Source organism: Eulemur rufifrons, chromosome 30 (genome assembly GCF_041146395.1).
Source record: "Eulemur rufifrons isolate Redbay chromosome 30, OSU_ERuf_1, whole genome shotgun sequence".
NCBI lineage: Eukaryota > Metazoa > Chordata > Mammalia > Primates > Lemuridae > Eulemur > Eulemur rufifrons.
Window position 1 is genome coordinate 138,777,079 of NC_091012.1, and position 14,870 is coordinate 138,791,948.

The 14,870-nt window shown below is 39.3% G+C and overlaps 1 protein-coding gene across 1 annotated transcript in view; it reads left to right on the top strand.

The window, feature by feature from the left end:
* ANOS1 (anosmin 1) overlaps positions 1-14,870 on the top strand; it is a 150,467-nt gene that overhangs the window by 95,709 nt on the left and 39,888 nt on the right. Inside the window, exon 4 of the mRNA XM_069463845.1 lies at positions 4,162-4,384. Coding sequence (XP_069319946.1) covers positions 4,162-4,384 — 223 coding nt within the window. The remainder of the gene's footprint in view (positions 1-4,161; positions 4,385-14,870) is intronic.

A 14,870-nucleotide genomic window follows, 5' to 3' on the forward strand; every position in this document is an offset into this window, starting at 1 on the left:
TACACAATAGGACTTGGTTCTCTATGTGTATCATCTCATGTAATAGTCAAAATGTTACCTATAATATTTCAAAATTACACACCTGTTTAGAAGCCGCAAGTGCACAGATGAACATATTTGTTTCCATGGTCCTCAAAATAATCACAGAAATCATTTTTGAATCCTTACCAAAAGGGAAAATATTTGAGTATCCATACAGAACAACTCTCACATCAACTGGGAGATCTAAATTATTGGGCTAATTAAGAGCATTCTCCTTTTATGGTCTCTGGGAACACATGCTTCATGTCTGTCCTAGGTCATGGTCTTTGTGCATTTGTTTTCAGGTCTGCCTCAATTAGCTCTGTGAGCCATGAAGATGAATAGGCACCGTCTCTGTTCTGCCCTCACAGTTCAAAGGTGTGGCAGTTGGCACATAGACACTTAGAATAACATATGAATAGAGAACCCAAACTTTATCTGATTCTTCACTCATACTCTGATTCTTATGCAAAAAAGTATGAACTAAGTTGCTTATGTCATGGTGCAAAACTACATCACTGGGATTTCCAAGTCAGCAAGCAGTAAACACTTGCCAGATTTAATAAAATTATTTCTACTTGGAAATCTCCGTCCACGTGGCGGGGATTGATGCTTTTGGTAACTAAGTATTTTTTCCAATGCATGTAATGTATACCTTTTGTTGAAAGAAGAAAGTTGGAAAACACTACATAATTGTTAAAGATCTGTTAGCATGCTTCTTTTATTACTAATTTAGATTTGAACCTAGATTTAGAACTTCAAAAGCCAACGAAGTAAAACGTATCTAGCAGCTAACAGAAAAATGAACTGTGAAATGAGTAAGACAGAAAAGACTTGAGAATTGATGATGCTTTAAATGTTTAAAAAGGTTTTGTTTTTTTTTAATTAACTAACTCTGCGAATTTGTGGTCATTCAACATTGACCACATGGCCTTTCTTCTATGTTTTACCTGTAAAGTTCTTAAATTGATAGACAATTTTAGTTCAGTCAATTCATGTTATTTTCAAATTTTATACATGATTATTAACAAACAATTTTACATGGCATCTGTAATTCTAATTCAAACCTTGAAATTTTACTTTTTCTAGCTTGTGATTCTACTTTTTTCCTTTTGTTAATTAGTCTAAGAAAAGAACATGCATTTAATTATGTTTAATTGTAATAAAGTATTGATACTTTGACATCCATTACATTCACAATGTCTGAAATATTATCGTGTCTATAAAACAGCAATACTGTTAGATGCGGCACACATCGTCATGGTATATAAAACTTTTCACGTCTTTCACACATATTTGTAAAATGCAGAAAACATAACATTTACCATCTTAACTCTTACACATATTTTAAACTCAACATTGTTTGGGGAAAAGAACTGATGAGGCAACAGAGAACAATCTGTGCTGATGTGGTTACCCCAGGATTACTGGAATGTTCCTTTGCTGAAGTTATGTCTTGAGTTTTTGGAGGCATTTCCAGCTATGAGCATGAGAAATGACAGGCTAAAATGAATAAACGAACTGCCTTTTTGGAAAAGAGTTCCAGACATTCCCTCTGCCCCCAACCTCCCACCTTCTACCAGAGAGTTTGATAATGGTACATTTTTCAAAACGTAACATCCTTCTACCGTTGCGTGACACGTTCCCTGGTTAATAGCCCAAATCGTTCACTAATGCTGCCTCCTGCCAGGTTTCCAAGGTGCCACCAGGCACCCACCTGAGTGCAGAGTGGTGTCGCCTGTCTGGGAGGAGCCGCAGGCTGCGCGCAGGCGCGTTTGCCGCGTTACCTGGCGGTGAGCCAGGTTGCTGACAAGCACCGGCAGCGCATGGGCAGGCCTTGCCAGGTGTTTTCCAGGTGTTGCCCAGGCATTACCGGGCAGCGGCAGGTATGGCCAGGTGTTACTCAGGTGTCACCAGGTGGAGGAGAGCCCTGTGCAGCCGTCAGCGAGGAGGAGCAGGCGTTGCCGGGAAGGAGCCGGAGTCTGTCATCCCTATGAAGCATCAGGCCGCACGCTGGCCGGGAGCCGCGGCGCGTTCGTACTCTCCCCGGCCAGCGTTCACCAGGGCTACCGCGTTTATTGTTATATCCCTAACTCTGCTGTGACACCAGGTAAACAGAAAGTGCCCTCCTTGTCCAGCTCCTGCTTGCAACGTGGAGGAACCATGGCGGCCCCTCGCTGGACGTCGGTCTCCTGGGCAGGGACTCTCAGACGTTGGTCTTTGCATGGGTTAGGGCAGGCTGGACCGCTGTCGCGAACCGAGCTCGACACGCGCAAGAGTTCAGGCACCTGCAGGCTCGCCTTCTGCGCACGGAGCAGTTCAAGGCAGACATTCCTGCCAGGGTGCTGTCCTCCCCATGTGGTCAGGCAGCACCCCGATTTCTTCCCTTCTTGTGGCCCCGCCGTTCCCTACAGCTGTGGCATCACCCACATCAAGCTAGTAAGGGAGAATGTGGGGGTGCTGCCCCCACTTCTTTTTTTTTTTTTTTTTTTTTTTTTTTTTTGGAGACAGAGTCTCACTCTGTTGCCCGGGCTAGAGTGAGTGCCGTGGCGTCAGCCTAGCTCACAGCAACCTCAGACTCCTGGGCTCAAGCGATCCTCCTGCCTCAGCCTCCCGAGTAGCTGGGACTACAGGCATGCACCACCATGCCTGGCTAATTTTTTGTATATATATATTTTAGTTGTCCATATAATTTCTTTCTATTTTTAGTAGAGACGGGGTCTCACTCTTGCTCAGGCTGGTCTTGAACTCCTGACCTCGAGTGATCCACCCGCCTCGGCCTCCCAGAGTGCTAGGATTACAGGCGTGAGCCACCGCGCCCGGCCATGCCCCCACTTCTTAAAAGCCTGGGTCCACAGGGCACAAAGCTCTTCTGGCTGCATTCCATTCATGACAACATGGCCACCCGGGGAAAAGGAAGGCGGGAAAATTTAACCTGGCTGGGCAGGTGTGCTCCAGGTGAGCACACCTCCAGATTTAGGGTCAGGGTAGTTTTCATGGAAACCATCTCCCATAAAGGTGCAAGGAGGTTTAGGGCAAAAGTCAGGCTTGTGGTGGCCGTCTTTCCAGCCATCTTCTATGATGCAGCAAGAGGGTCCCGGTCAGGGTCTGGGCAGAGGGGCTGGGTCTGGTTGGGGCTGCCTTGGCCATTCTCTTCCGTAAGGCAAAGGCGGGACAAAGCACCAAGAGCGTCATTCCCCTTTCTTTCCCTGGGAGGCGCAGCTTTTAGGCACCTCAGCAGTGCCTCATTTCAGTAGCAGAAAAAAGCCATTATCTTCTGTCTGCAGCTCCTGTCATAGGGGTGACCGAGTGCTGTCCTGAACCGTTTTTCCTAAGGAAAAAAATGTATTTGATAAATGGTTCTTTCACGTTACCCATGCTGTTTCAATAATGCATCCCTCTAATGAGTCAAGGACTTCCTCTTCTCACTATGATTGATTGATTCTGGGCTCAACCAAAGTGTCCTCAGCAAGATGCCGTTCAGAGCCTGTTTCACAGATCACAGAGGTGCACCCTGATTTTTAAAGAAGATTCACATTCTTTTACTGAGCAACTCATTGATAATTCCATATTAACTCTCAAAGCTAGATACTATTGAAATATGTTCAATTAGCAGGCTGAGATAGCTTTGTGATAGACTACCAGTAAGTGTGCTACCATTGTGAGGATTGTAAAGTTTTATACAGCTACTACTATTTTGATTAGTATTACATTTATGATATATGAAAAAAATTAAAAAGAATAACTTGTTAGAAAATGAAAATGTATGTAATATATACAGTCAAAAAGGGCTCCTCAAATCGTACTTAATGTGTTTTGTGAATATTTATAGTCAGTTTTTTGACAACCCTCTTTGGACTGAAATAGAATATAATGGTATGTGAATGTGTGTGCATGTACATGGTGTGTGTCTTTTGCATGCAATATAAAAGTCATCTCCCCTGGGTCATATTCTTTTGGGAAATCAGCACAACATGTCACTTCGGTAGGGAAAAAAAAAACAAATACATCTATTTTGTAAAACTTTCAAGGGAAATTTTGATGATATAAAAACGTTGAACTTTGTTTCAGATGTCTTGGAAATCAGATTTCATGGGTCTTTAATGAAATAATTTTTTTTTAAATTCTTCTCTCTCTTAGCCTCTCTTCCCCAAGAAGAACTATGAGTGCTTGACTAGCTGCGAGTTCCTCAAGTACATCCTGCTGGTGAAGCAGGGCGACTGCCCGGCTCCTGAGAAAGCCAGTGGGTTTGCTGCTGCCTGTGTTGAAAGCTGCGAAGTTGACAATGAGTGTTCCGGGGTGAAGAAATGTTGTTCCAATGGGTGTGGGCACACCTGCCAGGTCCCCAAGACCCTGTACAAAGGTGAGGAGCACAGCTGAGCCTGTGACGAGACCTGCCCCTCCACAGGAATGTGTTTGTGCCCAGGGCAGGGCATCGGTCATGGCTGTGAAAAGTCTATGAATAGGCAAAACTCTAAGAAAATTTATTTTATGCCATATACAAACATTTGAAAACATTCAAGGACCACAGAGATAAGCCAAAATATACTCAAATTGGGGCAGAGTAGGTCATTCATATTAATTCTTTTTAATTTAACATATATGGAGGACAGCAGCAATTCAGGAACCTTTTTGTATTTTTCTCCAGTAAGAATAAATCCATTAAGTTCTACTGGGAACACTGGAATAAACAAATGTAAATCCTTGGAAAATAGGCTGGGATGGGGTCTACTTGAAAAATGCATAATAAATGTACCAGTATTTTGGTTTTACTCTTGGCATAATCCAAGAACAGAAGTGTCATTGTACAGACTTTAAATATTTTGATTAGTATCCTGAGGTCCTAGACAGAATATTTACCCTCTTCCAAAAGATGGGGATTTTAATGTATCAAACCATTTAGCAGACGTAATAGTTTACATTCGAAAGCAGTTTCCAGAGCACTTCACTCCTTGATACTAAGAGCTAATTGCTTTTCTCCTGTGAATGTGACTAAGTTCTTTTACAACCTGATAATACAACCTGATTCCGTTGTATTATGTATAGTTCGAGATGCCATCAAAGTATCACAACATTTTGTTAATTTTTTGGGGTGCGATTGGAAGAGTAAAATAGAATCAGTCGGTTGGCACTATTCATTACAAGTAGAAAGAGTAACAGATGTCTTTCCTTTTCTCTTTCTTTCACACATTCATGCCAAATTTATATTATTTCTAAATACCGGTATGTTTTTTCTTTAGTGTGTATAAAGTGGAATTCACCCTCAATGCCAGTTTAGAATTCTGTGCTGGCTCACTATTTTTAGAAGTCCGGCTTTACCCTTGCTCTCGTAACAATTCACGTTCCCAAAAGTTAGGTATCGGCCCCATCTTCCTTTAGCTCCCTGTGGGAAATACTCTGAAATCTATGTAACCCATCCAGTTTTCCTCTGTTTTTATTGGATTCTTGGAAACATAGCATATGTGCTATGTCTCAGAATCTAAATAATTGCTGCTTTCCCCTTTGTACTGAGTGACATTTCATTAATAGATTTAGCATTCTGTTATTTTCATGCCTCTTATTATAAACTATATCAAATCACTTCTGCAAACCTTAAAACTATCTAATTTCTAAAACATCTGTTATCATGAAAACTTATCTGTTATTATTAGCATTCACGATAAAAATAGGATGCTTTTGGAATAATTGTTTTAAATGCATTTGTAAAACCTATAGCTCCTTAAAAGTGGGGCATTTTAAAAAGATAACATAAATTAAAATATGCATATTTTATAAAAACATTGAAGAGTCACTATGAATTTCAAATATGCTTGTTTTACCAAGTATGTGGGAAATATTGTAGGAAAGGCCAGAAAAAATGATTAATTGTGCAAAGACACTTGCACTGTGAACCTATGCTTCACTATTAATAAGATGGACTTTTTTTTAAGTGTGAGAAAAGTTTCTTTTTTTATTTCAAAATATTAGAGGTTTTTGGTTACATGTATCGATTTTGTTATGCTTGAGTCAGGGTTATAAGTGTGCCCATCACTCAGATAATGTTCACTGTACCCATTAGGTAGGTTTTCACCCATCCCCTCCTCCCCCACCACCACTTGATTTCCACTGGGTTTTACTTCTCTTTGTGCACGTGTGTGTTCATCACTCATCAGTTAGTTCAAATTTAATAGCGAGTACATGTGGTGTTTGTTTTTCCATTCTTTAGAGACTTCACTTAGGATGATGGTCTCCAGTTCCATCCAAAATGTTGCAAAAGGACTTAATCCATCCTACTTCATGGCTGTGTACTATCCGATAGTATATAAAATACACCACATTTTGTTAATCCACTCATGAACTGATGGGCATTTGGGTTAATTGCACATCTTTGCAAGTGTGAATTGTGCTGCAATAACATTCATGTGCAGATGCCTTTTTAATAAAATGATTTCTTTCCCTTTGGGTAAATACCCAGTAGTGGGATTGCTGGATGAAATGGTAGGTCTACTTTTAGTTCTTTAAAGAATCTCCATATTGTTTTCCACAGAGGTTGTACTAATTTGCAGTCCCATCAACAGTGTATAAGCATTCCCTCTGCATCCATGTGAGCATCTACTGTTCTTGGACTTTATAATAAAGGCCATTCTGACTGGGGAAAGGTGATATCTCATTGTGGTCTTAATTTGCATTTCCCTGATGATTAGTGATGTTGAGTCTTTTTTTGGTATGTTTATTGGCCATGTTTCTATCTTCTTTTGAAAAGTTTCTGTTCATGTCTTTTGCCCACTTTTTAGTGTGGTTATTTGGTTTTGTATGTGTGTGTGTGTGTGTGTGTGTGTGTGTGCTGATTTGCTTGAGTTCTTTGTAGATTCTGGTTTTTAGCCCTTTATTGGATATACAGCTTACATTTTCTCCCATTCTGTAGATTATCTATTTGCTCTGTTGATTATTTCCTTGGTTGTGCAGAAGGATTTTTAGTTTAATCAAGTCCTATTTATTTATTTTTGTTGTTGCTGTGATTGCCATTGGGGTCTTCTTCATAAATTCTTTGCCTAGGCCAATATCTAAAAATGTTTTCCCAACATTTTCTTATAGAATTCTTATGGTTTCATGCCTTACATTTAAGTCTTTTATCTGTCTTGAATTAATTTTTGTGAGTGGTTAAAGGTATGAATCCTGTTTCATTCTTCAGCATGTGGCTATCCAATTTTCCCAGCACCATTTATTGAATAAGGCTTCTTCTCCCCAGTGTATACTGTTGTCTCCTTTGTCAAAGATCAGGTGGCTGTATGTGGATGGTTTTATATCTGAGTTTCCATCGGTTTGTGTCTCTATTTTTGTGCCAATAGCATGCTGTTGTACTATAGTTTGTAGTATAATCTTGTAGTATAGCTCAAAATCTGGTAATGTGATACCTCCAGATCTGTTCTTTTTGCTTAAGATTGCTTTGGCTATTCGGGCTTTTTTCTGGCTCCAAATGAAGCATAGAATTCTTTTTTATAGATCTGTGAAATATGACATCGATATTTTGATGGGGATTACATTGAATCTGTAAATCACTTTGGGTAGTATGGACATTTTAACAATGTTGATTCTACTGATCCATGAGCACGATATGTTTTTCCATTTGTTAGTGTTGTCTGTGATTTCTTTCCTAAGTGTTTCGTAGTTCTCTTTGTAGAGATCTTTCACCTCCTTGGTTAAGTATATTCCTAGGTATTTTATTTTCTTTGTAGCTACTGTGAATGCTATTGAGTCTTTGATTTGACTCTCAGCTTGACTGCTGTTGGTGTACAGGAATGCCACTGATTTATGTACATTGATTTTATAACCTGAGACTTTGCTGAATTTATTTGTCAATTCCAGGAGTCTCTTGGTGGAGTCTTTGGGGGTTTTTAGACATAAGATGGTATCATCAGCAAAAAGCAATAGTTTGACCTCTTCTATCCTGATTTGGATACCCTTTATTTCTTTCTCTTGCCTTACTGCTTTGGCTAGGACTTCCAGCACTATGTTGAATAGAAGTGGTGACAGTGAGTATCCTTGTCTTTTTCCATTTCTTGGTGGGAATGCTTTCAGCTTTTCCCCATTCAGTATGATGGTGGCTGTGGGTTTGTCATATATGGCTTTTATAATCTTGAGATATGTTCCTTCCTTGCCGAGAGTTTTTATCATGAGAGGGTGCTGAATTTTGTCAAATGCTTTTTCTGCATCCATAGAGATGATCATATGGTATTTTTTTTTTGCTTCTGTTTATGTGGTGAATCACATTTATTTATTTACATATGTTGAACCATCCTTGCATCCCTGGGATGAAGCTCACTTTGTCCTGGTGGATTATTTTTTGGAAGTGTTGTTGGATTCAGTTTGCTAGTATTTTATTGAGGATTTTTGCATGTATATTTATAAAGGATATTGGTCTGTAGTTTTCTTTTTTGTGTGTATCCTTTCCTGGCTTTGGTATCAAGGTGATACTGGCTTTGTAGAATGAGTTGGGGAAGATGGACTTTTTCTTTTTTTTAAGTGCTTGAGTCACTCTTCTACTTCAAAGTGCTCTTGGATTTTTGAGGATTCTCCATTGATTTGGGGGAGCAATGGAGAACTAACTACAAATGGAAAAAACAGACTCTGTTGACATGAGAATGACTTTTGCATAATTACCATAGTAAGGCCAATAGATTATCATTTTGAAAAAGATATATAGATAGAGAGAGAAGTAGTCATCATTCTTTTGCTTTCCTCAGAGCCCCTTGGGGAAGGCTGGCTTCCATGTCCTGGGAGAGTTTGACAGTACCCAAGACTAAGTTAGCATGTGTAAAAAGAAGGGTCAAATCGAGCCTGTTGCAAACCTTTCATGGATATCTTAGCTAGTTCTCCAGTTGGAGTCCCCATTGTCATTCCCAACCAGGAGATCTTGCTCACTCAGAAGAGGAGAGAAGGCCCCAGGGGAATCATCTCTCCTGACCCATCCCTTGGCTTTGTAAGGAGAAAAGCACATGCTCAGCCAGACCACACACAAACCAAATTTGGCAATGTTGGGGTCCCTGTGGTCACTGTCTTTCTTACCTCAAACTGCTTTCTTGTTGCTCAAAACAAGTGAATGTGAAATAAGCTTGCTTCTCTCCCTGTGCTTCTACTAGGTCTGTGTGGTCCTTTTCCTTAGGAAGAGTGGGAGCCATGGCCAGTTGGCTATAACTAGTCCTGCTCTCATTTCACCACTGCAGAACGTGAGGTTGCAGGCCCTTCCTAAGGGATTTGGTGGTTGGTAGCAGAAATATATCAAATACCTGTTCCCACCTGGGCTAGCTCCCCTGCCGTTTTTATTTTGGCTGAATAGGACCCTAACCAAAGCACCTATTGGGCATCACTGTGTTATAATATTATGTATTAATAATAGGCCAACTAAAAGACATGTCAATATAGAATACTTTTAATCTAATAAAATCACACTTTATCAGTCATTTTAGGCTAGTGAATTATGCAGGATTGTTCCTCATTGAACTTAATTGTCAATTACATTGTAGAGTTGAAGTATTTAAATTAGACACAGCATGCATGTTATGGACAACCAAATTCTATTGGATAAATATTGAAAACCTATAAGTTCCTCATGAGCTTGTCATTCATTAGTTATTTACTTAGTAAAGTGTTGCTGTGTAGGTAGTTGCTGTTTGAAAATTGTAAGGAGCATTTTCTTAATGTTTTCCCCAGTTTAAGTTTAAGTTTAAAACGGGCTGATGTCACTTGGATTGACAAATACTGATACATTTCAGTTGAATAAACATTTACGGAATGCCCAACATTCGCTGTGATCCGAAATGGGCGTTGGGGTGCAAAGGTCAATGTGACACCAACCACCGCATAGTCCAAGAGTTCCTTACTGAGGTCGTCCTGCACACAGTACTCTTTTAAGTGGAAAAATCATTTCTTAACTTTTGAAATAAATTGATGTGTACCAACAACCCCTGCACTATTTTTCATTTTGTCAATTATTGGGTTAATTAATTCTTTTTAATTATGAAAGCACATACATACTTTCTATTTGGTCTGCCATGTTTGTGCAAGGGCAGATGGAAGGTACTTCAGAAGCTGTATACACTGGAAACTGGGGTTTTTGAAAACAATGGGCATCCAGAAAAGAGAATCAGCAAGACTGTCCGTTATAATTGAGCCTTGAATTTGGGTTATGCTGTTAGAACTGCTCTTAGCTGATGCCTGTGAGGTTTTAACCTTATAGATTAATGTTGTAATTTAAAACAAACAACAGAGACCCTTTCTTTTACTTTTTAAATAAAATTATTAGCAGCAAAATAGAAGACTTGAAAACATTAATGTGAGTGGAGATGCCTGCTGGTGCTAGTTCTATGACATGCAAACCTTAATATACCTATGGAAAGTTTAAGAAGTATATCTTCTACAGGTAAAACAAAAATGATTGCATTTGGGGGCGCTTCCTTCTCTTTTCTATATTAAATCTATTTTATGGCTTTGGTGGGCAGTCTTCTTGCCAGAAGGTGATATGTTTTACTGCTTTACGGTCAAATCCCACTGCCTCTCTTGGTTTCCAACTGTGGCAATTGGTTTGGGCAGGGAAGGAGAAAAGTTGAAAAATTTCACAAACCTAACTATTCAGACTAATTTGTGGCTTTCAGTTATCTATAGTTTCCCTTTGCCATGGATAAACAACAATTAATTGTGTGTCAATTTGTTTCTTTTCAAAAAGACGTGGTAATGGAGTTGATTGCCACAATTAACACATAAAATTTTTAAATTTCAGGCCTCTGGAAATGGACTGATACAACTTCTCACAAATAAATTCCCAGTGGTCCAATGCCTTAATTCCTAGATTATCTGATCATCTTTATGAGAGATATTAAGTAGTGGTTAATTATTGAATCACTAAGACATTGTATCTTGCTACATGTTTATATCATTTAGACTCATGACAAAAAAAAACTTACAGGAATAAAATCTCACAGTGAGTATAACTGCTGATTGTTTATCCCCACTGGTTTTTCTATTGATATATAGTCAACATTTTTTAAAGCACTGGGTTTCTGTTCTCTCGATTTCCCCAGAATACTTTTGTGCATTTACAAAAAGAAAAACAAAATAAAATGGACCTCTATGGTCACATATTGCGGGGTGCCATATGATAACATTTTTGAATTTTTCAACAGACTAGTTTAGATTTTAGATGACTCATTTGTTCAACAATAATTTTAAAAGAAAAAAATTCCAATCATTTACATGATAGAAAACACATTGAGAAGAGATCCAGTCTACACATCTGGTTATGCAGTTGGGATGCTGGTTCGGCCAGTGAGGACCGTGCGCACAGGCAGCGCGGGCAGAGGTCTGAGGGGGCCGAGCCTCACCTGCACACAATTACAGCAGCGGCTGGAGTTACTTCCAATCAAGGCAGCCAACTGACCCTAATGCAAAGCAGATGGACCATTTCTCAACATGCAAATTGCAGGATCAGGGTACATCAAAATTAAAGAGATTTTTAAATGAAGAAATTTGAACTGACAGCACACTGATGCTCGTTATGTTCCATAAAGGCTGTTGGTAGTTGAATGATAATCAAGATTAAAACCTTATAGTGAGGGGATTTGGATGCTTGGATTTGCTCCTGGTGAGTTCAGGTTGCTTCAGTTGCTAGAGTATTTACTGTAGCTGGATTTACTCTAGAGGATCATGCATTGGAAAGCCAAGGAGAGAGGTGGATTTGGACGTCTCAGAGAGTGTCCTCTATGAGTTTGAAGAACTGGTCATCTCCTCTTTACCATGCACACAAAATAAACAAGTGAATCGTGACATGCTGTCAGAGGTTACTTTCTCTTCTTGTATCCACATGAGCCCTCAGGAGAACTGTGTCGAGCACCTGCCTGCACACCTTGAATGCAGGAACAATAGGAAATGATCATTTTGTTGAGACTGGTTTTTCATCACTCCAAGAAAATTTTGTTGGCTTTCTTCTTGACACTTCTGGATAAAAACCAATCATCAATTAACTTTGGAATTTCCATACTATCAGAAAATGGTCTCTTTCTTTTTTTTAATGGGAAAGTCCTATGGTCAGTGCAATAAAAATGTTCTATCTTATAAAAATTTTAGTACTGCTTTTTAAAAAGAGTAAATAAATAGTAATTTGACCATGACAGAAAACAGAGATCCGAGTTTCTTGAAAGAATATGTGATTAAGAAGGCAGCACAGAAAACGTGTCATCTTTCTTTCCTCCCTAAGTGACTTTCAAGCAGGGAGAGGTTTATCATTGCCTCAAAAATTTGCATAAATGTTCCAGTATTCTCTTATTTCCTCAGATGCATTCTAGAGTAGAGAATAAGTAAGTGGATTAGGCCATTCCTTCAGCAAAAATTTACTGAACGTTTGCTATTGCAGAGCATGCTGTCCTGGGACGTTGTGAGTGCAGGAATGAAGGAGAAAGGGTTTTTGGCCTCTGGGGGCTGTAGCTTAGCGGGGAAGACAGACATCGTTAAATGAGCTTGCTGCAGCAAGAGGCAGTTCAATGCATGTCTTGACAGTTACGGGCTCCACACTGAAGAGGGACAAAAGAATAAAGCCTTTATTCTCAACTGGGAAGTTTGGGGAAAGTGTCACAGAGGGGTGGTATTTGGTCTGAGCCTGGAAGTATTCAAGCTTCTGCAGTCGGAAAATAGAAGGCAAGACATTTCAGAGTGGGGGAAGAAAAAGCCATAAACAGGCCATGGCAGTATGAACTACCTGACAGTGTGTCACTAGGAAAGCTGGGTTTGAAGATAGGTTCTGTGATGACAATGTCTGACGTGCCAAGAGATAAACTGCGAGATAAACGGCAGCCTATGGTAAAGACGGATGCCTTGAAGGAGAGGCCGGTTTCCCTGCGTCCTGTAGAGAATGGGATGCAAGTGAACGGTTTGAGAAGCTGAAGGAGACAATCTTGCTTCTACTTTAGAAAAATAACCACAAAATGCCAAGAAGAGGGAATTAGAAAAAAGAGAGGTGTGGGGAGATGGGTTGGAAGGCTATTGTGAAAGTAGACGTAGACGAGGAGGGAAGTAACATGGAGTGGTCACCATGGAGACAGAATGATTCAGGAATTCCTGAAAATGTACAGTGCAATAAAGCAAGTGGATGTCAGTAGGTTCAAGAACAAATCACAAAACGTTCTCAGATCTCTTAGCTGTCCTAAAGAATGAAGTTGTCATGAAGACAGATATTGCAGGAGAAGAAGCATATTTTGGGGAGAGGAATTTAAGAGTGGATTTCTGCAGAGAAATTTAGCAGCGAGGGAGAGAGAGTAGCTTTCAGCCTAGGCAGGGTTTGGGGATAGATTAGAAAATCGTCTTCTTAGCAGAAACATTCTAGCCATCAAAGTAAATCTAACCCCCATTGTAAGATTATGCACAGAGAAGAAAATTTATGATATAAGCTGGAAAGAAATTCATGTCATGGCAGAACAGGAGCCAAAGACTGACTTAGTGAAGTTCCAAGCCAAGCAGGAAAGCTGACATTGGAATAAGAATGTCCAAGGGTTTTGCAGATCTATCAGAAATCACTTCTTTTCTCTACCATTTGATGTGGGTTTTTCTAATTTTAACTGTACAAAGGAAGCAGAGAATTCAGAGAGAAACCAGAGATTGTATCATAGCTCCAGGCAACTTACTTAATCTTCCTTACACTCCATTATCTCACGTTCCAAATGTAGACAATTAACCCTTCACCCACTTCACAAAGTCCCAGTGAGAGTCAGGTGAGGAAAATTTAGGGTAAACTAAAGGGCAAGGTACAGCCATAACCCACCAGCAAATCAAAATACAGAATTCAATAGAAATGGTAAATGTGCTCTCTAGAAAATATTGTTTTTTAAAAAATCAATGACTTTTGACCATATATAAATATGCTTTTTTAAAATTATCCAACCCCATCCACCTACATATTTGATAACTTTAAAATTTTTCTAAACAAGACTTAACATGAATTCAGATCAAAATGAGTTGAAATTCAGCCATGTCCCCAACGTGCATCAAATCTTATTTACATTTGGTGTTTGCACATTTTCCCAGTTTCTTCTCTGTTTAAACTTAAGAAATGTAAAAAAAAAAAAAAAAAAAAAAAATAGAGAATTCTGAACTAGCCTTTCAAATGAGTTTTCAATGCTCTAGGCCAACGCCCATTCTCCACAGAAAATGATATTAATGATGGTGTGTTCATTCTAGGTGTCAATGGTGTTCAATACCATGGCACCATAGATTCTACCTCTATAAATTTCTTTTAAGGTTCCCTTTCTATAATGGCTACTATTTTGAACTGTGGATCTTAAATCCTTCAGTCTCCAGACAACTTGCAAGAAATCAGAATGATTAACTACTTTAAAATGAGACACCTGCGAGAAACTTCTGAAGCAATGCACTCACTCATGCCAAAACCAAACATGACAAATTCATCATTTTCCAATTTTAAACCATGAAATGTATAGGGGAGCGCCCAAGCAATCAACTGGGGAATCCAAAACACTTATGCTTTGGAAATCAGTCTTGTGAGATTTCACCACATGAGAAGATTTAGCTTTGCAATTTCTTCCTTAAATGGAAAACTCCCTGTGACAGAAAGAACGTCAAACCTGGGAACCATGTTATAATGAACCTAGAATGTATCCACAGAAATGGAGCATGTTAAAAATGGGAAAAGTGACTTGAAATTCTTTATAACTATCGCCTCATGTGAATTCCATGTTGAACTTAAGTGAAGCAACCTGGTAACATGAGTTATTCCGAAGAGCGCACATGAAAGGATTGCTCTAGGGATTACTAGGGAGAAAACCACTTGTTCAGAATCAGCTATCAATTTCGACCCTCTTTCATAA